Source organism: Lynx rufus, unplaced genomic scaffold, assembly GCF_022079265.1.
Source record: "Lynx rufus isolate CCGP_SWC_20201006 ecotype Redwood Valley unplaced genomic scaffold, mLynRuf1.p SCAF_5, whole genome shotgun sequence".
In the NCBI taxonomy this organism is placed as follows: Eukaryota; Metazoa; Chordata; class Mammalia; order Carnivora; family Felidae; genus Lynx; species Lynx rufus.
The window spans coordinates 153,050,616-153,076,911 of record NW_025814867.1 but is presented as its reverse complement, the minus strand read 5'-3'; the positions used below and the strand labels follow the sequence as shown (position 1 = coordinate 153,076,911).

The 26,296-nt window shown below is 43.1% G+C and overlaps 1 protein-coding gene across 2 annotated transcripts in view; it reads right to left on the bottom strand.

Annotated features, from left to right (window-relative positions):
* Positions 1–1,595: 1,595 nt before the first annotated feature.
* The window catches only part of SH3BGR (SH3 domain binding glutamate rich protein), a 60,098-nt gene continuing 35,397 nt past the window's right edge, over positions 1,596–26,296 (bottom strand). For both annotated transcript variants that reach the window (XM_047099850.1, XM_047099851.1), the window contains 4 exons: positions 18,387–18,461; positions 17,691–17,783; positions 3,885–4,014; positions 1,596–2,065 (listed from right to left, as the gene is read on the bottom strand). In XM_047099850.1, the coding sequence (XP_046955806.1) occupies positions 3,919–4,014; positions 17,691–17,783; positions 18,387–18,461 (264 nt within the window). In that variant the 3' untranslated portion in view covers positions 1,596–2,065; positions 3,885–3,918. The remainder of the gene's footprint in view (positions 2,066–3,884; positions 4,015–17,690; positions 17,784–18,386; positions 18,462–26,296) is intronic.

Below are 26,296 nucleotides of genomic sequence, written 5' to 3'. Positions count from 1 at the left end.
TCTGTCCCAAAAATAAATAAACGTTGAAAAAAAAAAATTAAAAAAAAAAAAAGACAAGGAAAGAAGAGTAAATACGACCACACTCACACAATGTTAATTTTCTGATTACAGAAAGACCGATGTAAGAAAAACAATTCAATTTAAATCAGTGGTCCTTCTTGTTATCTTGCTTACTGTTAGCATAAAGTCATTTTCATTTAAAAATATGAGAAATAGAGAAGGAAAATTGGCTTCCAGCTAAATAAATCTGTCTCCATCGGACTCCACCACAAAAGAGCTAAAAGTCAACCCCAGCAACAGCAAAAAGCTTGAGGCTTCTTATGAGCAGAGTTATTACAAAATTATGTGTGCTCTTTAGATAGGAGAACATTTACTGCAATAAAGTACAAAATTGACATTAATTTTTAATGATGTGAATTTTCATTTCACTGTAGTCTCACCTCATTTTTAGCAAAAAAGAATTTTTTGTTGCTGTTTTCTATTTTTTTAAAGTTTTTATTTATTTATTTTGAAAGAGAGACAGAGAGAATGGGGGGGTGGGGCAGAGAGAGGAAGAGACAGAATCCCAAGCAGGCTCCACACCGCCCTGACACGGGGCTCAAACCCACAAACTATGAGATCATGACCTGAGCCGAAACCAAGAGTCAGACGCTTAACCGACTGAGCCACCCAGGCGCCCCAGAAAGAAATGTTTTTCAGGTAGCCTACTTCAACGATTAGGAACAAAATAATCTTAATTCTCTTCAAAATGCCTCGTTTTGTTACCAGGGTAACAAGAAAAGAGCGGTTTCCAGAGTCTCTGTGATGCCCACAACCTCAGCCACCACCCAAGACGTTCCCAAATGATGCAATCATGCTTCACTGCAAAATCAATAGGCAGACGGAGGAGGTGCCGTTGACGGCCACTCCAGGGTGAAGGGCCAGAATTATCGTTCAATAGAAATGCATCGAAGGGGCGAGATCTTCTGACAGGATGGAAGCAATGCTTTTGCAGCAACAGAAATATTAAGGAATAGCACAGATGCCGAGAGCGGAGGGATGTCCACAAAATTGGACAAGAAAGAAAAAAATACCTCTGATGATCGGAGATGGGGTGGGTATGCAGAGAAACGCTTCAAGCCTACCTGGTGGACAAGTCAGAGGGGCTGGACTGGCTCTCGGTCAACTGTGGCATCACGAGGCACAATGAGAGTAGCGGGCTCTGCCTACAGCAGCCCTGGCTGCAAATCAGTAAAAGGCTGCGGGAACAGAAGCAGACACTCCCTTGGCGCAGAAAAGTGCAAAGGCACTGGGGCGCAAGTGTATCTGCCCTCACCATCATCCCCACGCATGCGGATGGCACACTTAAACTTAAAGAAGGCCTCCAAGATAATGGGCCGGGTTGAGTGTGTAACACAAAATATGACCTAACAAGACAACCAGTGTCGTTGGAAAACACGGGCCGAGTAACCGGCGCCTCAGGAAACACGGAGCCCAGCGCAGACAGAAAGGGTGTGCTAAGAATTCAGACTTGGCAACAGGCAGACGGAGTTCAGGCAAATCCAAGTAGACATTATAAATATAAATAAAAAATTAATGTTCCTTGGGACAAGATGTCTGCTATTAATCTTTATTTGGAAGATTGTTTTCTGGAAAGCTCTTTAATTTCCAAGCTCTTTATTTTCAGTGAATTATCAGACAAGTCGCATAAGGCACATACAAAGAAATACTTTGATTATGTCACAAGGAGAAGCTGTATGTTTTGAAATCATTTTTCAACATCCTTTTTTTTTTCAGGGTATTAGTAAGAAGATCTATTCATGCAGAGCAAAAAATAAGATAAAATAAATAAGCAAAGGCCAAAGATGTCAGGCACATGAAGGTATATATGTGTCGTCCTCACGGAGAATTTCACGTTGATACGATTGGGGAGACATATCCGCGTACATCTCACCATGTCAGATAACGCAATTCCTCAGTGAACCCCGGGCGTACTGAGAGAGGGGTGCTAGCTTTGTGCCAAAGCATTTTGTTGAGGTTGGTTTGGGGGGAGACGGTTGAAATACTGCTTCGTGGCTTGAGTTTTCTAAAAGAAAGAGAAAATATTAGGGAGAAGAGTGTTAAGGAGAGACAGACAATGTTCACCACAATCTTCATTATTTATCATGCATTAGGGAGAAGTTTTACCTTTTACTCTATAAACCACTACTCACCATTTGCCTCCAAGTGCAAGGACAGGAAAGTGAATGTTTTTCATGGAAAACTAGACCAGGTTTATATCCTTTCCCTGCGCTAACACCTATCAAACACCACAAGGATGCCAACATCTCCAATTAACAGTTTCCCCACTGAAATTCAATGGAGAACGGAGAGGCTGAATTTACAGCTTAGCCCCGGAATAGGATGTTTAAATGGTCCACACCGAGACTGGAGGGCAGTATTGAGAAGCAACCGTCTTGGGGAGGAAGAATTCAGTCTCAGACTATAGATTATTTCTCCTGGCGCATTAATTTAGCATCAGTTTCAAACCCAGGAAATGAGAATTCCTTTCTAGTTCGGTTCATTGTTCTCCCCGTGTTGTACCTAAAACCACCTTTTCAGATAAAATGCGTGGATTCCCCATGAGCTATGAGACGGGGTTGGCTTTGGACACTGAGTGGTCTGCCCGGTTGAACGCACGATGGCATTGCAACGTTGCACTTGTAAGGGTACATATGAACTCTCTCCAGGAGTTGGGCGCGGTGGGGAGGACTTTAGGGGGATGTCACTCACTCCTTCACTCTCAGGCATTTTAACCTCACAAAAGACTACTATGGACTAGATTCTAAACTCAAGAATCAGTGAAACAGGCAAAATGTATGGGCTACAGCTGTATTTGCTTTTTTTCCCCTTTGAATCAACTCAGTGTTTGAGCATTTCCTCCAGGTCCTCAATATCCACTGTCATCAGATACTATCATTATCATATTCATATGTTTACAAACTGTTAAGAATTACATAACGATTCTACATGGTCCGAAGTTTAAAATTACAAGACAGCAAGCATACTTGTCAAAGATACACCAGGTGATCTGCACTGAACTCCACGATGTTTCTACAGGAGTATTCTGGTGAATATTTGATAAATGAAAGTGTCTGTCGAGTACTTCTCGAGAAATCTCTAGCAGCGATATTTTTCTCTCGTGACCAGCAGTCAACGTTGTGATTTTTTAAGGTTGTAATTTACTGCCCTCATTGTGAACCCCGGCTGTCATTCCCCTGTAGATGAGTAAGTTTACTGGGCAGTAGGCGTCGGTGTAATGGAACATGGATTAACAGAACACGCCTGTGATTTCACTTAAATGAAGGGCACACAGAGGAAGAGGAGGAAATAAATACAAAATAAGCTCCTCCTAGCCTCCCAGGTACGCTTTTTTCCTAGAAATCATATAAACCATAGCCTCCCATACCCTGGCACTCGAGACATGGGTTAGATGGAGCTCACCCGCCCTGAGGCTCCAGAAGGGGGCAGCCTGGGGGCTTGGTGGGCGGAGACAGACAGGCCTCAATTGGATCTTCGTCTCCCACTGCCAAGCCAGGGGTACTAGAGATCCAACAGTGTGGTGGCGCCTGGGTGGTTAAGTGTCTGACTTCAGCTCAGGTCACGACCTCACCATTTGTGGGTTCGAGCCCCACATCGGGCTCTGTGTTGACAGCTCAGAGCCTGGAGCCTGCTTCACATTCTGTCTGTCTGTCTGTCTGTCTCTCTCTCTCTCTGCCCCTCCCCTGCTCATGTTCTCTCTCTCTCTCTCTCTCTCTCTCTCTCAAAATTAAATAAACATTAAAAAAAAATTTAATCTTAAAAAAAAAAAAAAGAAATCCAACAGTATAATGAACATGTTCTCAACCCCAGGACTTGGCGATTACCTGGAAAAGTTGAAGAAATAAAGCATGAAAAGGCCTAAGAATCTTCTTCTTCTCCTTGTTCTTCTTCTCCTTTTTCAGCTTCCTCTTCCTCTGCTTCCCCTTCTGCTCCCTCTTCGGTTATTTCTTCCGTCTTAATTTTAACAAAATTTTCATTATTGTTGAGGAAGATCACAGATATAGCGAGGAAAGAGATGTAAAATCTCAGACTAGAGATGAGGGCCTCCCACATCCCCCACCCAAGACATACACACGCATCACATACACAATACACACAACACACATCACACACACAACACACACATACTCAAAGCACGCACACACGATATGTATCACACACACAATACACATACACACACAGCACATACACACCACACACAATACATATCACACACACAATATACACAACACCTAACAGACACAATACTCACAACACACAGCATACAACACACATCACCCACACATCACCCACACAATACACACAACACACAGCACGCACACACAGAGCCCACAATTTAGGACGGTGCTACAGAGCAGTAGGTTAATTCTAATGGGTTTCATGATTCCTCTTAAGCATATAGTCTTTACTCATATTAATGGACTATTCTCATCAGATTACCTTTAAAAATTCAGAAGCAGTTGGAAGAATAAAATACAAAGAGAATCTCAGCAAACAGAATGTTATCAGAAAAGATGAAGCTTTTAAATGTAGAAGCTGGTTATATTTTGTTACAGCAATCTAATTTTTTCAATCCCAAGTCATCAGCAACCCACACATATAACCTGAAATTACTTCCAAATTAATAGTACCTTTGTCTTATTTTTATATATAAAAATGGATTTTTAAAAATGGAAACTTGCCTCTCAAGAGAAAAACTAATTATTGGAAAGGTATAACTTATAATTTTAAAAATCATAGAGTAAAACAGGCTAGGAATAACCGTTAGGTCTAAAAGCAGGGATTAATTTGACAAAATGACATTAAAAATAATGAAGCAGATCTATATTTTCTATGTCCTCCCCCAAAATACACACACATTCCATGAGTGAAAGTAGATTACAGGAGTTTTCATCGAGGTTTGATAAATATGTGCATGTCTGTGTGTATGCACCTGTGTGTTTGTGCATGTGTGTACATGTGTGTGCACATCTGAGTGTGTACATGTATGCATGTTCTGTGCACATGTGTTGTGCACACGTTTTGTGTGCATGTACACGTGTGTGTGCATATACATGAGTACGTGCATGCTCGTGTGTGTTGTATGTACGTGTACATGTGTGCATGTGTGTGCGTGTGCATGTGTACATGTATGTGTGCATTTGTGTACATGTGCTGTGTGTAGCTAGTGGTTATCTCTGGGTAATGGGCTATAAACTATTTTTGTGTTCTTCTCTTATCTGTATTTTCTAAATTTTCTATAAAGACCATGAACTATTTATAATTTTAAAAAGCAACATGGGGCACCCGGGTGACTCAGTCGGATAAGTATCCGACTTCAGCTCAGGTCACAATCTCACAGTTTGTGGGGTTGAGCCCCGCATCAGGCTCTGTGCTGACAGCTCAGAGCCTGCTTCGGATTCTGTGTCTCCCTCTCTCTCTGCCCCTCCCTGCTCTCTCTCTCTCTCTCTCAAAAATAAATAAACATTTAAAAAAATTTAAAAAGCAACAAAGGTTTTTTTAGGGGAATTTCTTTCGACATGTGGGATCCTCTTTAATGCTGATGACCCTCACCAATAAAGGATTTGAAGAAACACCGAGACAACACATTTGGTGATTTTTGGTAAATTAGTCACCCTTTTCTGGAGTTCTCCATTTTAATTTAGCTCTCCCTGATCAGCATTTTAAAACAATCCAAAATGTTCATTCACAGCATTCTTAAAACTCTTGATTATAATGAAAGTCACTGAGACTCAACCAACATGAGGGCTGGGGCGCCTGGGTGGCTCGGTCGGTTAAGAGTCCAACTCTTGGTGTTGGCTCAAGTCATGATCTTGCGGTTCGTGAGTTCGAGCCCCCCCACCCCCCTTGGGCTCTGCACTGACAGTGCGGAGCCTGCTTGGAATTCTGTCTCTCTCTCCCTCTCTCTCCGCCCCTCCCCTGCTCATGCTTGTGCGCGCTCTCTCTCTCTCTCAAAGTAAGTAAATAAACTTAAAATATATTAAAAAAAAAAAAAAAAGAGGGAGAATCTGAGAATGTCCCTTTGGACTTGCCCTCACAATCCACTAACATTCTCTCAAGTGATGCCTCTACACACTGACATGACTTCATCCCTATGAGGGCTTAAATTTAAATCTCCCCAACGCTCAGCTACTAAGCCACAGATTCCACCAGCAAGCAGCCGGGCAAGAATCTCGATTCTGCTTCATTTTGACATGGAGTGCCTCTTGCACATCGTCAGCGGTACAAACACAGGATGCTGCCGTTGCAGTGCTAAACTAACGACAATTATCATGAAGTTCCTTATAATGAAGTCCGCCCCCAGTGCCTATCCGGAAGCAAAACAAAATTTCTCAAACAAGAAAAAGATCATTCTTGAAAGCTTTCACAATTACACTGGTAAAATTAGAACATTTCAACCAGCGGGAAAAGAATGGGAAAGAAGAGAATTCATTCGTAAAAAGACCTAAGCTGAGTTTCAGACATTCCTGGGTCTGGGGTCTCTATCCCCCTTCTCATCTCCTGTTACTCATTTCAATCCCGAAAAGAAAAATAAGGGTTTGGGGTTTCATTTTACCAAACACAAGTTCCTAACATAAAGTAAACCCTATTGTCTTTGAAATTCAATGGACTCTTTATGATGAGGATCAAAACAGTGGGAGTTCTTGGGGCGCCTGGGTGGCTCAGTCGGTTAAGCGTCTGACTGAGTCTCGGCTCAGGTCACGATCTCACAGTTTGTGGGTTCAAGCCCCACATCAGGCTCCGTGCTGATGACGCGGAGCCTGCTTGGGATTCTCTGTTTCCATCTCTCTCTGTGCCTCTCCCCTGCTCGCATTCGGGCGTGCACGCTCTCTCTCTCTCCTTCAAAATAAACAAATAAACTTAAAAAAAAAAAACAAAAAACAGTTGGAGCTCTTGCAATTGGCCTCCCCTTGCAAACACATCAGGTTACCTAGAACTTAGGTTCTAATGCAGCAGTTCTCAGACGTGATGGGGCATCAGAAACACCTGAAGAGCTTGCCGAACCACAGTTTCCTGGGCTGCGCCTCGGGGTTTCTGATTCGGTGGATCTGGGACAAGGCCTGAAAGTGTGTGTCCGTACAGGTTCCCAGGTGAGGCTGCGGCTGCTGCCCTGGAACCCCATTTTGAGAACCTCTGCTGCAGTCTACCTCGTCTCCCTTAAATCACGCTGGTTGATAACCAGAGCACGGCGGGCACTCACAAGCAGTACGTTTGCCATCGGCACCCACTGCAGTCTTCACTCTCCAGGATGGGTTATGTTGACATACTTGTGTATGCAAGTTAGAGCCATTCTGTAATTCCACAATTTTAATAAACACCATGGAAATCAATGAAATACGAGTACGGAAGGATGTTTTTCCTTATGTGAACTTAATGGAATGCTTTGGAAAGACCCTGTACATGTAAGTCACCTTAAAAACCTGTCATCGGGGTGCCTGGGTGGCTCCGTGGGTTAAGCATCCGACTTCGGCTCAGGTCACGATCTCACGATTTGTGAGTTCGAGCCCCCCATCCGGCTCTGTGCTGACAGCTCAGAGCCTGGAGCCTGTTTCAGATTCTGTGTCTCCCTCTCTCTCTGCCCCTCCCCTGCTGGCTCTCTCTTACGTGTGCTCTCCTTCTCTCAAAAATGAACATTAAAAAATTAAAAAAAAAAAAAAAAAGTAATTCTTCCCAAATCAATAAGGCTCTCCCTGGGTAGGTTCCCACTAGAAATCCCTGGACCATGTTATGGTTTCCTAAGGTCACATACCTTCCAGACACCCAGCGATGTGCTGCATGCTTAAGCTTCCCGGTTTCCACGAAACGTAGCGGTAGCACAGTGTCTAACGTGGACTCAATATTAGGTGCTGCCCTGACATCCGGTAAAATCTGGACAGCCGGAAATGGCCTACACACTGGCCTAAGCTCCCACAAAGGAGGTCTCCTAGCCAAGCAGCCGGCTTCGTCAAGGACCCGGGCACAGTGCCTGCCCGTCCCCTGCGATGAGTCAAACAAGCGAATCCAAACAAGTGAACCAGGACACGCTTCGCTGTCTTGAATCCACAAAGCCCGCCTCCCACGCCCCGATTGTTCACACTGTCCCAGTGCAGCTCCCTGTGTCCCTGCACTGTACTGACGTCTTACTGATGTCCTCATCCCTTGGGCTTTGAGAAGAGGTGACTAGTCATCTGCTGGCAGTCTCATCTGCCCGCTGTCACGCGGCAGGTATCAGCCATCCCCGTGGCCACCGGAAGGGAATCCTTCCCTCACCAACCGGGTCAAAACAGCACTGCCAAGCACCGTGCAAGCTGCATGAAGTGTGGCACACTAGGCAATAAGGGGTAAAGGCAGAGTGGAAGAAGGACCCGGTCCAGCCTGGCCTGACTCTGCAGACACAAGGCTCGGAAAAGGTCCGCAGCCACGCCCATCTCTCCAGCCACGCCCCATCTCTGGAGCCACGCCCTATTCCTCTAGCCACCCCTCTTGGACACATTCACCTCCCACTTCTATTTCCCTTCTCAGCAGCCTAAGGGAGGCTCTTCTGGGATGCAGGCTGCATCGGCTTCTTCACGTCATGAAGAACAAGGAGAACGTGGCTAAGGCTGCGATTCTCTGACCTAAGAGATGTTTTCATTAGGCACCACCGTTAATGACGCTACTGTACCTCTTCCGTCGCTGCCTCTCCCTTTTCTTCCTTAGGTCCATAAATAGAAAATGAAGGAAAAAATACGAATTCACATAAATTTTAAGTTGAATCTAAAAATGAAGCCAACTACGATAAAAGTACATTCCATTGAAATGAAAGACAGTAATTTGTTGATAAAATATATAAATAGCCAAGACATGATAACTAAGCAATGCCTACTTATTTCATGCGTTATATTTCAAGCCCTTAGAATATTATGAGATTAGAGACGTTTTTCTACCACTCTTACTCCTGAAAAGATATAATTAATTAGTAATACTGCCTAGCGGCACCTGGGTAGCTTAGTCGGTTGGGTGTCTGACTTCAGCTTAGGTCATGATCTCACAGTTCGTGGGTTGCGGCCCCACGTGGGGCTCTGTGCTGACAGTTCAGAGGCTGGACCCTACTTCGGATTCTGTGTCTCCCTCTCTCTGTGCCTCTCCCCCATTCACGCTCTCTCTCTCTGTCTCAAAAATAAATAAACATTTAAAAAAATTTTAATAGTGCCTAATTATATAATTAATTTTTGTCTGTATTCAAAGAATATTGCAGATCTCTATCACTACCCAGGAAAATTCAGACCATACACGTAAGCAATTAGAAAATCTGAACAAAATTATGTCTTTTCTGACTTTACGTGCCTATAAGTATGCCTTTACTTCAGCTTTGAAACGGCAAATAAAGGTAGGTCATCAAAAGCTTTTCTTCCATCAAAACAAAATGCTAACATTGCTGAGCCATTTAGTAGTTAAACACTGATTTCTGGTTAAAGAGAGAAATTTACAAGGTAAGAGAGGGTGAGGCCATGCCAAGTTCACACAGGTGTCTACTCTGCCCACTGGAATTTCTACGTCCCTAAAGCTGTAGGACCAGGCTGTATCTCCTCAAAGGGCAAAGAAGGAAGAGTTTTTCCATCCCTTTTCCAAAATGGCCCTATGAGAAGCCTTTGTGAGGCCAGTGTACTACAATTACTTTAATTAACCGAAGGGAACAGTGCCTAAAAGTTCCTAATGCCTTACAACTCAGGCAGTGAGCTCACAGAATCTTGGACTGGGGACATGAAAGCAATCTGTATTCCCAAAGCCTCACACTCAATCCCTCCTTTGGACAGGTGAGGACACTGAGGCCACAGAGTTAAGTAATTTGCCAAAGATTAGAGGACAAGTAAGCACCACAGTCAGGATGGACTTCGAGGCTCCTGGTCCCTGATTCAATGCCCTTCCCACTCCACATGCTATGTCTCAAGACCAGTAACAGAAAAAGCAAAATCATACAAGCGGGTGATGAGGGCCCATCACACGGCCACATCCCTCGGTCCAGCTCCATGTTCTTGGTCAGTTCTGGAATAATACTCTCAGATTCCTGAGGTTGGCAGAGAAAACACAGAACCTGAAAGGCTGCTCGAGCTGGCCAGGCTGAGTCAGCCTCAGAGATTTTCCCAATACTGGGAGTCTCCAAACTCACCCTCACATTAAACACCACTGGCGACACACCAAGTCTTCGCACTAAAATAATGTCCAAGAAAAGAGAGACCCACACTCGGTGCAGAATTCGGGTGTTGGTTCCTCAGCAACGTGCTGACTGTACCTCTCTAGTATCGCCCAGTTATGCCCAGGCCTGTCCCCCGTCTGCCACGACCCCCATCTTCTCTCACCCGGGTCACGGCGCCTCTGGTCTTCCTTATCACCGACCTGCTCTCCACACTGTGGCCAGGGATGTTGTTCTAAAAGACCACACCTTGATGCGCCTGGGGGGGCTCAGTCAGTTAATCATCAGACTTCGGCTCAGGTCGTGATCTCACGGTTCGTGGGTTCGAGCCCCGCATCGGGCTCTGTGCTGACAGCTCAGAGCCCGGAGCCTGCTTGGGATTCTGTGTCTCCCTCCCTCTCTCTGCCCCTCTCCCTCTCATGCTCTGTCTCTCTGTTTCTCTCAAACATAAATAAACATTAAAAATGATAATAATGAAAAATAAAATGCAACATCCTGCCATGCTTTCCTCACGTTGATCACGTCCATCTTTTCATGGAACTTCCAACCATTATTCTGAGAATGGCTGCAAGGCCATCACAATCCAGACCCTGCTTCCCCCACTCCCCCCTCGTCCCTCCCCACCTTTATTTCAACCTTATGGACCACACGCAACTTTCTCACATTGGCCACACCCTCCAGGATGCTACTTAAAATGACCTTCCTGACCCATAAGGCTGAGTTACGGGACCCCCTTGTCTGCTCCCGCGACTGTCACTTTTCTCTCAGACTGGTCTGCATTCTTCTTGAGGCACGACCTGCATCTTTACTCATTTTTGGATCTCCAGGATCCAGCCGCTGTCTGGAACCGAGGTGTAGAGCTCAGTGAAACGTGCTAAGTGACCAGATCCGTGAACGTATACTCTGCTAGTAACTGGATTCTCTTCATATCCACGTGAGATCAAATAAAAATATGCAACACTGAATTATCAGCTACACAGAGTTTCACCTTTTTCTAAATTCAATTCTTTACATGAACTGTATTCAGCCAAAACAAACACATTAACAAGATGTGCACTGTGAAAAATGAGGGTACCCTTAGAGTGAGGCTGGGGGACTGGAGGGGGTCCCACGGGAATTAAGTACCTGTCTCAACTTTTACAGGTCAGCTAGGAGCAGTTACCGAGGGACCTAGGACTCTCTATCGATATCTGAATTGACCTGAATTTCTTGAAAGAGACATTAAATGGGTTAAGCAATTGCCCAGAGAATTTACAGAAATACTTAGATGCAAAAAACTCAAGTATGCTTTGAAGAACCCCAGCTGTTACCATCACTGGTTCTAGTGGAACATAAGCTCTGTGGGAACAGGGACTTTGTCATTTTCATTGCTCTGTCCCCAGTCCCCAGGATTCTGCCTGGCATGTGGCAGTATTCAATCTGTCGATAAAATGTTGAGTGGGTGAATTTATATTTGCTAGTTCTGCCTCGAATCCCCTGGAGGGGCGGGGGATCTATGATTTCCTTTTGAAGTTTATTTATTTTGAGAGAGAGAGAGAGAGCACAAGCAGGGGAAGGGCAGAGAGAGAGGGAGAGAGAATCCCAAGGAGGCTCCATGCTGCCAGCATAGAGCCCAACGCAGGGCTCGATCTCACGAACCATGAGATCATGACCTGAGCCGAGGTCAAGAGTCAGACGTTCATCAACTAATGAGGATGTAACATTTAAATAGAACTTACACTTCCATCCTTAGTTCACAGAATTACAAAAGATGAGAATTAGGCAGATATTGAAAGTCATCTATATACGGGACGCCTGGGTGGCTCAGTCGGTTAAGCGGCCGACTTCAGCTCAGGTCATGATCTCGCGGTCCGTGAGTTCAAGCCCCGCATGGGGCTCTGTGCTGACAGCTCAGAGCCCGGAGCCTGTTTCAGATTCTGTGTCTCCCTCTCTCTGACCCTCCCCCGTTCATGTTCTGTCTCTCCCTGTCTCAAAAATAAATAAACGTTAAAAAAAAAAAAAAAAGTCATCTATATACAATGCTTGAACAGACGTTTACTACTGGCAAATAATTACACTGGCAAAAAGGGTTTTTTAAGATCATTGTAATCGCACGGTCAACTGAGCTAAGCTCTTGCAAATCATAGGACAGGCTATGCACCATTCACCCGACGAAGCGACAACTTGAAATCACTGTCCCTTGCTGTTCCTGTAAGAAAGCTAGTGAGGGGAAGCCTCCGAAGTGGGGAGCCTTAGAACCTTCACCAGCAGCTATTTTTGCCAGGACTTGGCCAGCGAGGCGGGCTGCAGAGGCAGCAAGTAGCCAGGACCAAGGACAGGTGTCGGCCGTGGTGAGTGTCAGGCAGTGGCCAGTCAGGGCAGGTGGCTGGTGTGGAAGGAAGCCCGAGGGCCAGCCCAGGGTGACCTGAGGTGGGCAGGGGGCCTCAGAGCGGCTGGAAATCTCAGGGACAAGGGCAGAGTTCTCTCGATCTTCAGGCACGACAGGGACCCAGCCTGAGATTCCCCAGCTCCTCACGGACCTAAACCAATGTCCGCCCTTCACGAAAGCAACTTTCCTCAGGGCCGGTTCTGGAGGAAGCTGGGAGGGCTTTACAAGCCATAATCACGTAGCCAGTCAAGCTAAGGTCTTACGAGGTTTGGGAGAGGACCGCTGAGTTGGCAAAGAACACAACTTAAAATAATTTTACCTCAAGGGAAACCAAAGGCCAAGGTGAACATTTCCAGGCTCCCATAAAGTTCTCACGATGCGTCGGGGCCGCAGCCCCCACTTCATAGTGTGCCCTCAGGCTTTCCCCCCTTCCTCCTCAGGTACCATTCACAAGCCTCCCCTCCCCTCCATAGCCCCTCGTCCCTCCCGGGTCGCAAGGGAAGGGGACCACAAAGTCCCCTCTCCACCGGGGGTCTGAAGCAGCAGGTGAGATCTTCTTAGGCATAAATGAATGGTGTTTCCAGTGTTCACTGCCTCCCAAATGCCCCCCAGCCTGTCGGCACGTAGGTAACACCCATCTTGGCATCTGGAGCTTAAGAGCCCGGACTCTTGGGTTGGCGGTCAGGGGAGGTCCATCTCATTAAAGGAGGTAATGGTTTCTGTCTCCATTTCTGATTTTTTTTTAATTTTTTTATGTTTATTTTTGAGAGAGACAGAGACAGAGACAGAGACAGAGACAGAGACAGAGTGTGAGCAGAGGAGGGGCAGAGAGAGAGGGAGACAGAACCCGAAGCAGGCTCCAGGCTCTGAGCTGTCAGCACTAACCATGAGATCATGACCTGAGCCTAGTTTGAACGCTCAACCGACTGAGCCACGCAGGTGCCCCATTTCTGATTTTTTTTAAATCAAGAGTGATATTCTTAGATAAATATTCCTCCCCATTAAAATGGCATCATTTGAGGGGCGCCCGGGTGGCCGAGTTAGCTGAGCCTCTGACTTCAGCTCCAGTCATGATCTTGCAGTTTGTGGGTTCGAGCCCCACATCGGGCTCACTGCTGTCAGCACAGAGCCCACTTTGGATCCTCTGTTCCCCTCTCCCTTTCCCTCTGTCCCTTCCCTGTGCTTTCTCAAAAAAAAAAAAAATTTAAAAATAAAATAAAACAAAACAAAACAAAATGGCGTCATTTGGGTGTTTACGAGTATGTGCCCAGTGAGCATGTGCAACAGTTGAGATCAGGTGAGCAAACCCACGCCTCAGACACTTCCTCAACTGGCCTGTCACTCGGTTTACCACTGCCAGTTGCTGACGTCACACGCTTGAAAGCTGCTCGTGGCACACAGATGAGTGGCATTTAACGCACAAATGAAAGGTTTGAAATAGTGGTGCACACCAAATAAGGTCTGTAGTCTGCTTCACAGAGAGGCGCCAACACCGTGTTCCTGGTGTCGCTATTGTACCGTGGCTATGTGTGACATCACCAGGGGGCAAAGCCAGGTAGGACACTGAACGAGGTCCCGGTTAAGTCTGTAATTATTTCAGAATAAAAGGTGAAAATATGTGTGCATTCTTTGGTCTAAATAGTGTGGCTGAATGCCAGGGTATGAATTACCGTTGGGTTCTCCCCACCACACAAAACTGGGGACAGGCAGTCGAGTCTGCCCCTCCCACATTCCAAGGAGACAGCCCCAGACTGGCTGTGGCTCTGGGATCCCAGGGGAGAAATTCTAGGCCTTGCTTTTCAAAACCCTGGGCTAACAGAGGTGATCCCTAAAAAAGGGGGGCTTGGAGCTTGGGTTCAGAGTGGGGTTGACAGAAGCAGGCAGGCTGAAGACAGAGGGACAAGAGGAGGGACACTCTGCGCCCAGGACAGCAGCCATCCTGCGTCAGAGGCATGTCCGCCCGCGTCCAGCCGGGGCAGAGGGCCCGACCCAGCCGAGGGGCCAGCACTCAGTAGCTGCAACGGACAGCAGGGAAGCCATGGGTCAGCGCGACCACCACAAAGGACCAGAGCCCTCTCCCCGTGCCACTGTGACTCAGGGGTGACCTAAGTCCCTGCAAAGCCCCTCACCCCAGCTGAAGTTCCTGCCAGCGTTCCAGATGGTTTTCAACAGAGCCAGAGTTTTATCTAAACAAGCACTGGGGGCGCCTGGGTGGCTCAGTGGGTTAAGCGTCCGACTCTTCATTCCGGCTCAGGTCATGATCCTTAGGGTTGTGAGATCGAGCCCCCTCTGTCGGGCTCTGCACTGAGCGTGCAGCCTGCTTGGGATTCCCTCTCCCTCTCTCTCTGCTCCTCCCCTGCTTCTGAAGGTACGCTCTCTCTCTCTCTCTCTCTCTCTCAAAATAAATAAACATTAAAAAAAAAAAAGTTAAAAAAGCATTGGCTTTTTCTGAGCTGTAATATCTAAAACAACCTACTAGATTCATATATTGAAAAAAAACTTGACAATAAATTTCATATATTGAAAAAAAAAAAGAACCTACTAGAATATGTCTAGTACTTTGAAAATCAATGTTTAAAGGGTAAAACACAACAATCTAATTGGCTTTTCTGTTTGTTACAAATTAGTTTATCCAAGCCTGAGTGCACTTCAGGCAAAAAGATGTTATGTCAAACAGCCTGGATGGCCTTCCCAGCTTAACCTTTAAAAATAAACCCCAAAACCCCTAAAACAGATGGGAGGTTCTTTAAGTACAAAATACAGGCATTCTAAGTATCAGATAGTTTTTTCTCCTTTTTAAATTTCAATCCAGGGGCACCTGGGTGGCTCAGTCAGTTAAGCATCAGACTTCGGCTCAGGTCACGATCTTTCGGTCTGTGAGTTCGAGCCCCGCATCGGGCTCTGTGCTGACAGGTCAGAGCCTGGAGCCTGCTTTGGATTCTGTGTCTCCCTCTCTCTCTGCCCCTCCCCCGCTCATGCTCTGTTTCTCTCAAAAATATATAAAACATTAGAAAAAATTTTAATTTCAATCCACTTTCTTATATATTCAGTCCCAGAGCTAATTACGTTATTGTGTCATTTGTAATGCTTACTGACAAATCATGGGTTCTTTTTTTTTTTTATTTAACTGAATTAAAATGAGTCACACAGCATGGATCACTTGTCAAATGGGAAAATGTCAGAATCTGTCCTTATGTAGACTAAATGTTATTAAAGAGTTGAAAAGTGAGTTTGATAATTAACGTGACTAATACAATCATCTAAAATTAAAATGTTTTTTACTTAGTGTTTTCTTCATCATAGCACAGGCAAAAATGACAGAAATGATTTTTTTAAATTCCTGTCAGGATTCACAAGATTGCAATTTACTTTGTCAAGGGCTCACAATTAAAAAAAAAAAAAAAACAAAAAAAGTAATAAAGAGAACTCCCAGGCCAGATGGCTTAGTACCTCACTAAATAGTAGCTGGGAAGCTAAAGCAGACCCATCCTTGGGGCGCCTGGGTGGCTCCATTGGTTAAACATCCGACTTCACTCAGGTCATGATCTCACAGTTCGTGAGTTCAAGCCCCACGTCAGGCTCTGTGCTGACAGCCTGGAGCCTGGAGCCTTGGAGCTTCAGATTCTGTGTCTCCCTCACCTGCTCACACTCTGTCTCTCTCTGTCTCTCAAACATAAATAAACATTAAAAAAATTTTTTTTTGTAATTAAAAAAAAAAAAATAAAGCAGACCCATCCTTGCTGTAGAAACCAGGGTCTGGTTATGAAAATGCTACCTTCCTCTAGGTCCCCAGGAGAAAGGGATTACGGTATAAAGTGTCTTCTCTTTGTCTGTCTTACAAGAAGCAAACTGAATTTCCAAGTGTACATCAATAATACTGTAGGAGTGCATTAGGCAATTCCTGTAAAGCCCGAATTATAAAAACATGGATTTTCAAATTTCAAGGTAATGAAATGGTCACTATATATAACTTAACATTTATTATTTCTGAATTATATAGGCTGCTGTCAAACCCCATCTAACTTCTAGGTCAGGATTAAAGGTTTTATCTTTCTTCCAAACAAAAGACTTCAAAGAGTCTTAAGTAATCAACACTTTGAAATAGCAATCTTTAATATGAGGAATTTACTGCCCCGGCCCCTCCCAAATTTAAATCCCTTAAGATAACAACAAATTGATGTCCCCCCCCCCAACCCAGTCTTCCATAGCCTGCTTCCCTAGTGTCCTTCCTAACCACATTCCATCTGCCGGGAATGGGAGTCCAACACCTTTCCCAGAATCAGTAAGTAGGTAAAAATGCAAACCATCAGTACTCAGTCAACAGTTTTTGTTACAAGCGGCCCAATGCGTTTACACCACTGAGACTCTAGAAGGAGGCCAGCAACCCCCCCAGTCAGCTCCCCATGCACCGGGGTCTCCCCTTACCTGGGTTCCCAGGTACATTTTCAGAATTCCTTGACTAAGTAGCCCATCTGATCCCCCTTTATCTCTGCTTGGCCATTCTAGAACCACAGTCTCCCCTTCCCTCCCATACACCCCCCTGCCCCGCCCCTTATTCTGTGACACCCTGACTGGGACCCCCTTTAGAATTAGATCACAGGCCTTGAAGCAGGTCACATTCCCATGACTGCATCAGAACTGGGTGGCCTTCCCTCCCCAAGGCCCCTTCTCTATCCTCAGCTCCTGTTGGCTTCCCACAAAATGCCCCCACTCCCTTACCTCTGTGTCCCTAGTAGGCAGTGCTGTTGGTGGGTGTTTGCTGGGAATCCGTCATTACTCATGACCAAGGAATAAGGTCCCTTGTTCTACAGAGAACTTGAACCTAACCCAACCCTAACATCACAACTAAGATAACTGAAGCCTTGTCTAGCCTGTCCCTCCAGGCCTGGGTTCAGGGTCCCTCCCCCACTCCTTTTAGCCCTCTGCCTTGACCACAGTCATTAGCACTTCCTCCTGCTTCCTCCCTGGCTAAACCCTCAGCTCTGGGCTTCCGTGCTCACTTTTGTGTGCCCAGAAAGATTCCTGGCACCCGGGAGGAGCTCAGAAAAAGCCTGATGAACCGAATCCAGTGAAATGATGGTGGAAAAAAAAAAAAAGACAAACACTCACATTCTTCTCTGGAGACTCAGCGAGGTTGCCCGAATCCTCATTGTCCTCTTTTTCTGCCTCATTTTCTCCACTTTCTTCAGCCTTCTCTGTTGCCTGGTCATAAAACAAACCCATGGTATCACTAACCTTAGATAAGCTTTCAAGGGAAAACCAAGCCACACATGCTTTGGTTTTCTTATTTGGATAATAAGTAAACACAGTATATAAACAAAGCAAACACAGACTTCCTATTTATCAGGTCACCTGGCTACTACAATTTAGGGTCCGCAACCCCCAATATTGCTCACTGCACCTGCTGTTCTAAGTCAATAGACCTGATTCATATGCCTGGTAGAGTAACAGATCCACTAACGAGGAGCTATTAATCCACCCATTTAAGGCTTATGAAGAGAACTCCAAAGGATTCAATGTTTAGGTAGAGTTGTTTTCTGTTGCTTGAGTAGAGGCAGGCTTTATAATTTTAGAGAGTAAAAAAGATGATAGAGGGTAAATAGATGATAGATAGATAGGTAGATAGAGACAGAAAATGAGTAAATGGATGGATGGATGGATGGATGATGGATGATGATAACGGATAGATACATAGATAAATAGATATTCTATCTATGTAGAGGAGAATGACAGAAAAATGAGAACTATGTAGACATTCTGAGCAAGCTGGTCTGAGGGAAGATGGTTCGAGACCCCAACTCTTACCTCTGTGGCGCTCTGCACCTCTCCCACGACATCACCGTTGGGAAGGGAAGATGCTTCCTCGGATGATTTCGTCACCTGTGTCATATAAATTGAGACTGAGAATTTTCCTGAGGATAATAGCTTGCATTTTAACACCTTTTAACTATTCAAATTACGTTTGTCTTCAGCCCTCATTTTATCGTTACAACACTGTAGCCTGATAAGGAGCATGGTCATTACCATTCACACTCTAGAGAAAGAAAGTCAAGGCAGAAAGCGTTACATTGCAAGTTCGGGGTGGAGCTAGGTCTACACGTACTAATTTATGTTCTTTGAACTTATCCACAGTTGCCTGTCTTCTAAAAGTTATTTTTCTCATCACAATAAAAAAATTGTATAACTGTGTGAGGTAGTGGATGTCAACTAAACTTATTGAAGTAATCATTTCACAACATACACACACATCAGATCCTTACGTTGTACACCTGAAACCAATACGATGTTCCATGTAAATTATATCTCAATAAAATTGGGGGAGAAATCAGTTACTTTCATTACAGAGGCACTTAAACCATAGACACACCCTCCAGTAACATGTTCCTATGATAATCAATACTAAACTGTGATACATACCTAAATCTATCCTAATACATATCTAGAGGCTATTTTTTTTTTGGTTGGTTGCTATTTTTATTTTTGTGTTTTTTAAAACAGACATGGGGGGGGCGCCTGGGTGGCGCAGTCGGTTAAGCGTCCGACTTCAGCCAGGTCACGATCTCGCGGTCTGGGAGTTCGAGCCCCGCGTCAGGCTCTGAGCTGACGGCTCAGAGCCTGGAGCCTGTTTCCGATTCTGTGTCTCCCTCTCTCTCTGCCCCTCCCCCGTTCATGCTCTGTCTCTCTCTGTCCCAAAAATAAATAAAAACGTTGAAAAAAAAATTAAAAAAAAATAAATAAATAAAACAGACATGGGAACACAGGGTATAACTTGATTGTTTATTTTAATATATCATGGACACTTGTCCAGGTTAATTCAGATGGTTCTAACTTCGTATTTTTAGCATCTGCTGCATATTACATATGTAATTTATCCAAATATTTCCCAGATGATGGTTGTTCAAAATGTTTACATATATTTGTGCTTCTACAAACAACACTATACTAAGCTGAACAGTGGGGTTTTTTTTTAGATTTATTTCCAAAATAAGAAATTGTAGCAATTCATATTCCATAGTAAATATATGAATGTCCTCTTTTCCTTTATCATGAAGACAGAGGCCATGAAGGCCAATGAAGATGATCTCTGTTTTTGATCTCTGCCAAAGTGTTAGGGAGAAAATGGAATTTCATTTTTGTTTTCATTTACAGTTTCCTAATTACTAGAAGAGAAAAGCATATTTTTCACAAGTTTTAGCCACTTACTTTTCCTGTTCAGATACTTGCCTTCATGTTTTGCTCCTTTTTACTTGAGTTGTTTGTCTTGTCAATTTCTAGAGGTTCTTTAGATAATAGAAATATTAGCTCTTTGTCAGGTTACAACTTTTATTTTTAGTCTATAAAGTTTTACAAGTTTGGGGTTTTTTAATTCTTAGCCTTTTATAAAAAAATAAATTTATCTAATTTTTATTCTCTGAAATGCAGCACTATTATTTTACATGAGTTATTAACATTTGGAGGCCTAATCCATCTAGAATTTAATTTTGTATATAATGTAAATTAGGGCTCTGTTTTCATCCAGAAAAACAGCAAAATATGTCTGCATTATTTATATACCATCATTTTCCCATTTAACTAAGATGTTTTTGTCATTTGTTAAGTTTTATGTATATATTTGGATCTGCTAATACACAATTCTATACATGAATATATAGGCATATCCCTGAATGTATTTATCAGTTCCCATGCCAATATACTGCTTTTATCAGTGTAGCTTTTAAGATTCAGAAAGGCAAGGTGCTACACAAAGTCTTTGTAAAAATTTTCTTGGCTCTTCTCAGACATTTATTATTCCAATAAATTTTAAGGTCATTTTTCCTAGTGTCAAATTTTTAAAAAATAAGCTTTTGTTTAAAAGGGCACTGCATATTTATTAGTTTAGAAATTTTTCAGTTCTTTTTGTAAAGTCATCCTACCCAGAGACACTGTAGGGCTATTACTTTAGTAGCTGTGGGCGTCCTTCAGAGTAAAATTATGTTCTTTATAACACGAAGCCCTGTATGCTTCTTCATAAATTTATTCCTAAATCATTCACAGAGTTTTATCACCACTGTGAAGATTTGATTTTTACACTGTAACTTCCTATCCATTATTGTTGATATAAATGAAAACTCCTACTAATTTTTTTTAATGTTTAATGTTTTTAATGTTTTGAGAGACAGAGAGAGAGACAGAACGTGAGCAGGGGAGGGACAGAGAGGGAGGCACAGAATCTGAAGGCAGCTCCAGGCTCAGAGCTGTCAGCACAGAGCCCAATGCGGGGCTCGAACTCACAGATTGCGAGATCATGACCTGGGCTGAAGTCAGACGCTCAACCGACTGAGCCACCCAGGTGCCCCGAAAAAACTCCTAATTTTTTAGTGTTTTTCTTTTATCCAGAAATTTAATAAACTCATATTAATTTTAATAGATTTTATTGGAGTTTCTTGAGATTTGCAGGTGTACGGTTGCATCATATAAAAATAAAGATAATTTTGGGGGCGCCTGGGTGGCTCAGTCAGCTGAGCATCCGACTTCGGCTCAGGTCATGATCTCGCAGTTCCATGAGTTGGAGCCCCGCGTCGGGTTCTGGGCTGACAGCTCACCCTGGAGCCTGCTTCCGATTCTGTGTCTCCGGCTCTCTCTGCCCCTCCCCCGCTCACACTCTGTCCCTCTCTCTCTCTCTTTCTCTCTCTCTCAAACATAAATAAACATCAAAAATATTTAATAAATAAAGATAATTTTTAAATTTCTTACATACTACATATACAAGACATTTTCTTTCTTTTACATTACTATAATAAATACAGTTTCTAAAACAAAGTTTAATAATAATACAGTGATGACAGGCATGTCTGTTTTGCTTCTAATTGTAAAAGAACTGATTTCAACATTTCATGATTCATTGTGGCACAGTTGCCTTTTGATAATTGGTTTTTATCGTGGTTAATTAGTTTCTATTTATATTTTAATCCATTTTAATTTTAACTAGGAATATTTGAAGAATTGTATCAAATCTCTCCTTTGTACTTATGGAATCATATAGGCTTTCTCCATTAATCAGTTCTGTGTAATTAATTATGTTAATAGAATAAATTCTGCTTTGCATTATACATTTGCTAACATTTTTAGACTTTTCCCCTCAGTATTTATAACAGGAATTGATCTACGTATAATGGAAAGTATTCTGAGTAATATGTCAACTGGTGAGGGGTTTTATCTATTTCATTTCTCTGTTAAAATTATATATAGTCAAATTACATATATGTACATTCAAATTACATTTCTTAAAATCACATATAAATTATATATATGTACCTATACACATGTCCATAGGCACACAGACACATACTTTCTCCTTCTTTTGTATTTATTTTGGTTGTTCTTTTTTTGTTTTTTTTTTTAATGTTTATTTATTTTTGAGAGAGAGAGAGACAGAGCATGAGCAGGCGAGGGGCAGAGAGGGGGAGACACAGAATCTGAAGCAGGCTCCAGGCTCTGAGCTGTCAGCACAGAGCCCAACACAGGGCTCGAACCCACTATGAGATCATCACCAACTGAGCCATCCAGGTGCCCCTGGTTTTTCTTTTTATTGGTTCATACTGCCTACTTTTTAATTTTATTTTCCTGTTGTTACTTTTTTTTTTTTAATTTTTTTTTTCAACGTTTATTTATTTTTGGGACAGAGAGAGACACAGCATGAACGGGGGAGGGGCAGAGAGAGAGGGAGACACAGAATCGGAAACAGGCTCCAGGCTCCGAGCCATCAGCCCAGAGCCTGACGCGGGGCTCGAACTCACGGACCGTGAGATCGTGACCTGGCTGAAGTCGGACGCTTAACCGACTGCGCCACCCAGGCGCCCCATTACTTTTTTTTTTTAGAGAGAGAGAAGGTGCACACACACACACACACACACACACGAGAAAGGGAGGGGCAGAGAGAGGGAGAGAGAATCCCAAGCAGGTTCTGTGCTGTCGGTGCAGAGCCCGACTCAGGGCTCCATCTCACAAACTGAGATCATGAGCTGAGCCTAAATCAAAAGTCAGATGCATAGCTGACCAAGCCACCCAGGCACCCCTCCTGTTGTCAATTTTTAAATTGAATATTTATTTTACTAAGCTTTTACCCTGGTTTTGTAGAGTGTTTAAAGTTAACAATTTCACTCTGTACAGAGATCTGGCTCTATATTGGGGTTTGGGTATGAAATAATCTCTCTTGCTTGTTACTTGATGATCTGTAATATCAGTGCTAAATATTTTTTGGATACGGAGTTATTTGAAATGGTATACTGTACGTTTATTTCTTAATTTTTTACAATATTTGTCTTTCAGATTGTGATTCTGTAGTTGGGATAAGAATGCAGTCTGTAAAGGGGCACCTGGGTGGCTCAGTCGGTTAAGTGTCCAACTTCAGCTCAGGTCATGACCTCACAGTTCATGAGTTCGAGCCCGGCGTCGGGCTCTGTATGGACAGCTCAGAGCCTGGAGCCTGCTTTGGATTCTGTGTCTCCCTCTCTCTCTGCCTCACCCCTCTCATGCTCTGTCTCTCTCTCTCTCTCTCAAAAGTAAATATTTAAAAAATTAAAAAATAAATAAAATAAAAAGGGCTTTCCAAAAGCCATAAAAAAAAAAAAGAACGTAGTCTGTAAAATCATCCCCTTTTGAAATTTACAAAGGTTTTCTTTGTGACCCGGTGTATGATAGCTATGGAAATTGTTTTAGGAAGCACAAGGGAAGAATATATTTTATTAATATCTATCTAACATACTGGTATTCATGTGGATGTATATCCTATACATATGTATTAAATGAAGTTTCTAATTATAGTTGTGTGCATGCTTAAAATAGTGTCTGATAAGTAACAAGTACAACATATTTATTGAAAGATATTTTTAACAAGTTTTCATTGTATTTCTAGGAGTTTTTGATTGATGTGCTTGACTGCTGTTTAGCATGATCCATAAAGATACATGACTACTATATTTTCTTCATAGATTTTTATCATTTTTCATTATATAATATCTTTTTCACCTAGTTAAAGCTTTTGGCCTTGAATTCCTCTTTATCTGATATTAATGCCACTCCAGCTCTCTTGTTGTTTGTATGTGCCTGCTCATCCCTTTATTTCAATTTTTTCTTTGAATGATTGTTTTATTATGCTCTTATATATAATATATGGGTCAATCTTTATTAAAATCCAATTTCACTGTCAATCCCAATTCCATTATAGCCAAGTGATCTCCTTTTAAACCCAACCCTCCAAGGGGCGCCTGGGTGGCTTAGTCTGTTGGGCGGCTGACTTTGGCTCAGGTCACGATCTCGCGGTCCGTGGGTTCGAGCCCCGCATCCGGCTCTGTGCTGACAGCTCAGAGCCTGGAGCCTGTTTCAGATTCTGTGTCTCACTCTCTCTGACCCTCCCCCGTTCATGCTCTGTCTCTCTCTGTCTCAAAAATAAACATTAAAAAAAAATTTTTTTTTTAAATAAAAAAAAAATAAACCCAACCCTCCAACAGATAATGACTATAAATTCTGAGTTTAAAAGATAAAACAAAACAAAACAGGGGTGTCTGGCTGGCTCAGTCAGTAGAGCATGCAACTCTTGATCTCAAGGTCATGAGTTGAAGCCCCACGTTGGGTGTGGAGCCTACTTAAAACAAACGAACAAACAGAACAAAAGGAAAAATAGGAAAACAAACCAAAGTAAGAAGATTCAAGAGGGAGTTGATACTTAACATGATAAAAATTATTTGCATGTTCATGTTCATAGCAGTATTATTCATAACAGCTAAGAGGTAGAAACAATCCAAATGTCCATCCGTAAATGAATGAATAAACAAAAAGTGGTATATACGTCCAAGGGAGTATCATGAGGCCTTAAAAAGAAAAGTTATCCTGTCATGGGCCACAGCACCGAGCAACCCTGATTGCATGATGCTAAATGAAATAAGCTGCTCACAAAAAGACAAATGTTTTTGATTCTATTTATATGACATACCTAAAATAGTCAAATTTATAGAAACAGAAAGTGAAATGCTGGTGACCAGGGACTGGGGAGAGGAGGAAATTGGGAGTTGCAGGAGTATAAAGTTCTGCAAAGTGAAAAAGTTCTGGAGATCTTTTGCACAGCATTGTGAATCTACTTAACATTACGGAACTGTACACTTAAAAATGGTTAAAGGGGTGCCTGGGTGGCTCAGTCTGTTAGGCGTCCGACTTCAGCTCAGGTCATGATCTCGCAGTTTGTGAGTTCGAGCCCTGCGTCGGGCTCTGTGCTGACAGCTCAGAGCCTGGAGCTTGCTTTGGATTCTGTGTCTCCTTCTCTCTCTGCCCCTCCCCCGCTTGTGCTCTGTCTCTCTCTATCAAAAATAAATAAATCTAAAAAAAAAATTTTTTTTTAATTAAAAAAAAATGGTTAAAATGGTTTAAAAAAATAGATGAGGGCCGCCTGGGTGGCTCAGTCTGTTAAACAGTCAACTCTGGCTCAGGTCATGATCTCACGGTTCGTGAGTTCGAGCCCTGCGTTGGGTTCTGTGCTGACAGGGAGGAGACTCCTTCTCTTCTCTGTGCCTCCCCCTGCTTGATCTCAATCTCTCTTTCAAAATAAATAAAATTTTAAAAAAATAAAAAAGATGAGAATGACACTGAGTGAGTTACTGTTTTCAGGGCTTTTAAGTCTGACAATAAGCAAATGTTACGGGGGAAATAAAACCACAACAAAAAACCTCAGGATTTTTGGCCTGAAGAATCAGAAAGAACTTGGGGCAACCACAGCTACCAGCAAATGAGGACAGAATACTGGACGGGAGAGAGGGAGCCCCAAATTCTGTATATAAACTCTGCAAAATCTCCAGTTGAGCCCCTAACCATGCATGCATGGGACTGATTTGGCTAAAATAAAAATAACTCAGCTGAGATCTGAGCTGCTACTAGAAACATAGAGTTTGCAATCTGAGTCCCACAGATTAAGTGTATGCTGGAATAAAATCATCAACATTTTTCAGAGAAATGTAACAAAATACAGTCTGCACAACACAACATTCACAATATCCCAGACACAATCCAAAATACTTGACATAAAAAGACCAAGGAAACTATGACCCCTCCTCAAGAGAAAAAAAACCAGTAAGTGGAAACCCTCTGGGGAAGGACCCAGAGGTTGGAATTAGCAGACAAGGATGTCAAAGCAATCATTCTACCCGTGGTCAAAGAAGTAAAGGAAAACATGCTTGCAATGATAAGACGATTGAAAAGTGTTCATTGGCAGAGAAATGAAAATAATAAAAATCAAACGGGTGGAACATTTTGGAACTGAAAAAGGATAATGTCTGAAGTAAAAAGCTCACTAGACTAGATGCAGAATGTAGAAGGAAGATGACAGAGGAAAAAATAAGTGAATATAAAAGATAAGACCAACAGAAATCTGGAGACACCTGGGTGGCTCAGTTGGTTGAACATCTGAATCTTGACTTCAGCTCAGGTCATGATCCCAGGGTCGTGGGATCGAGCCCCAAGTTGGGCTTTGCACTGTGTGTGGAGCCTGCTTAAGATTCTCTCTCCCCCTACTTCTCCCCCTCCCCCAACTCACTCTAAAATGTAAATGAATGAATGAATGAATGAATAAGGAAAGAAAGAAAGAAAGAAAGAAAGAAAGAAAGAAAGAAAGAAAGAAAGAAATCATCTAATTTGAAGATCAGAGAGAAACAGATATTTTAAAAATGAAAAAAGGGGGCGCCTGAGTG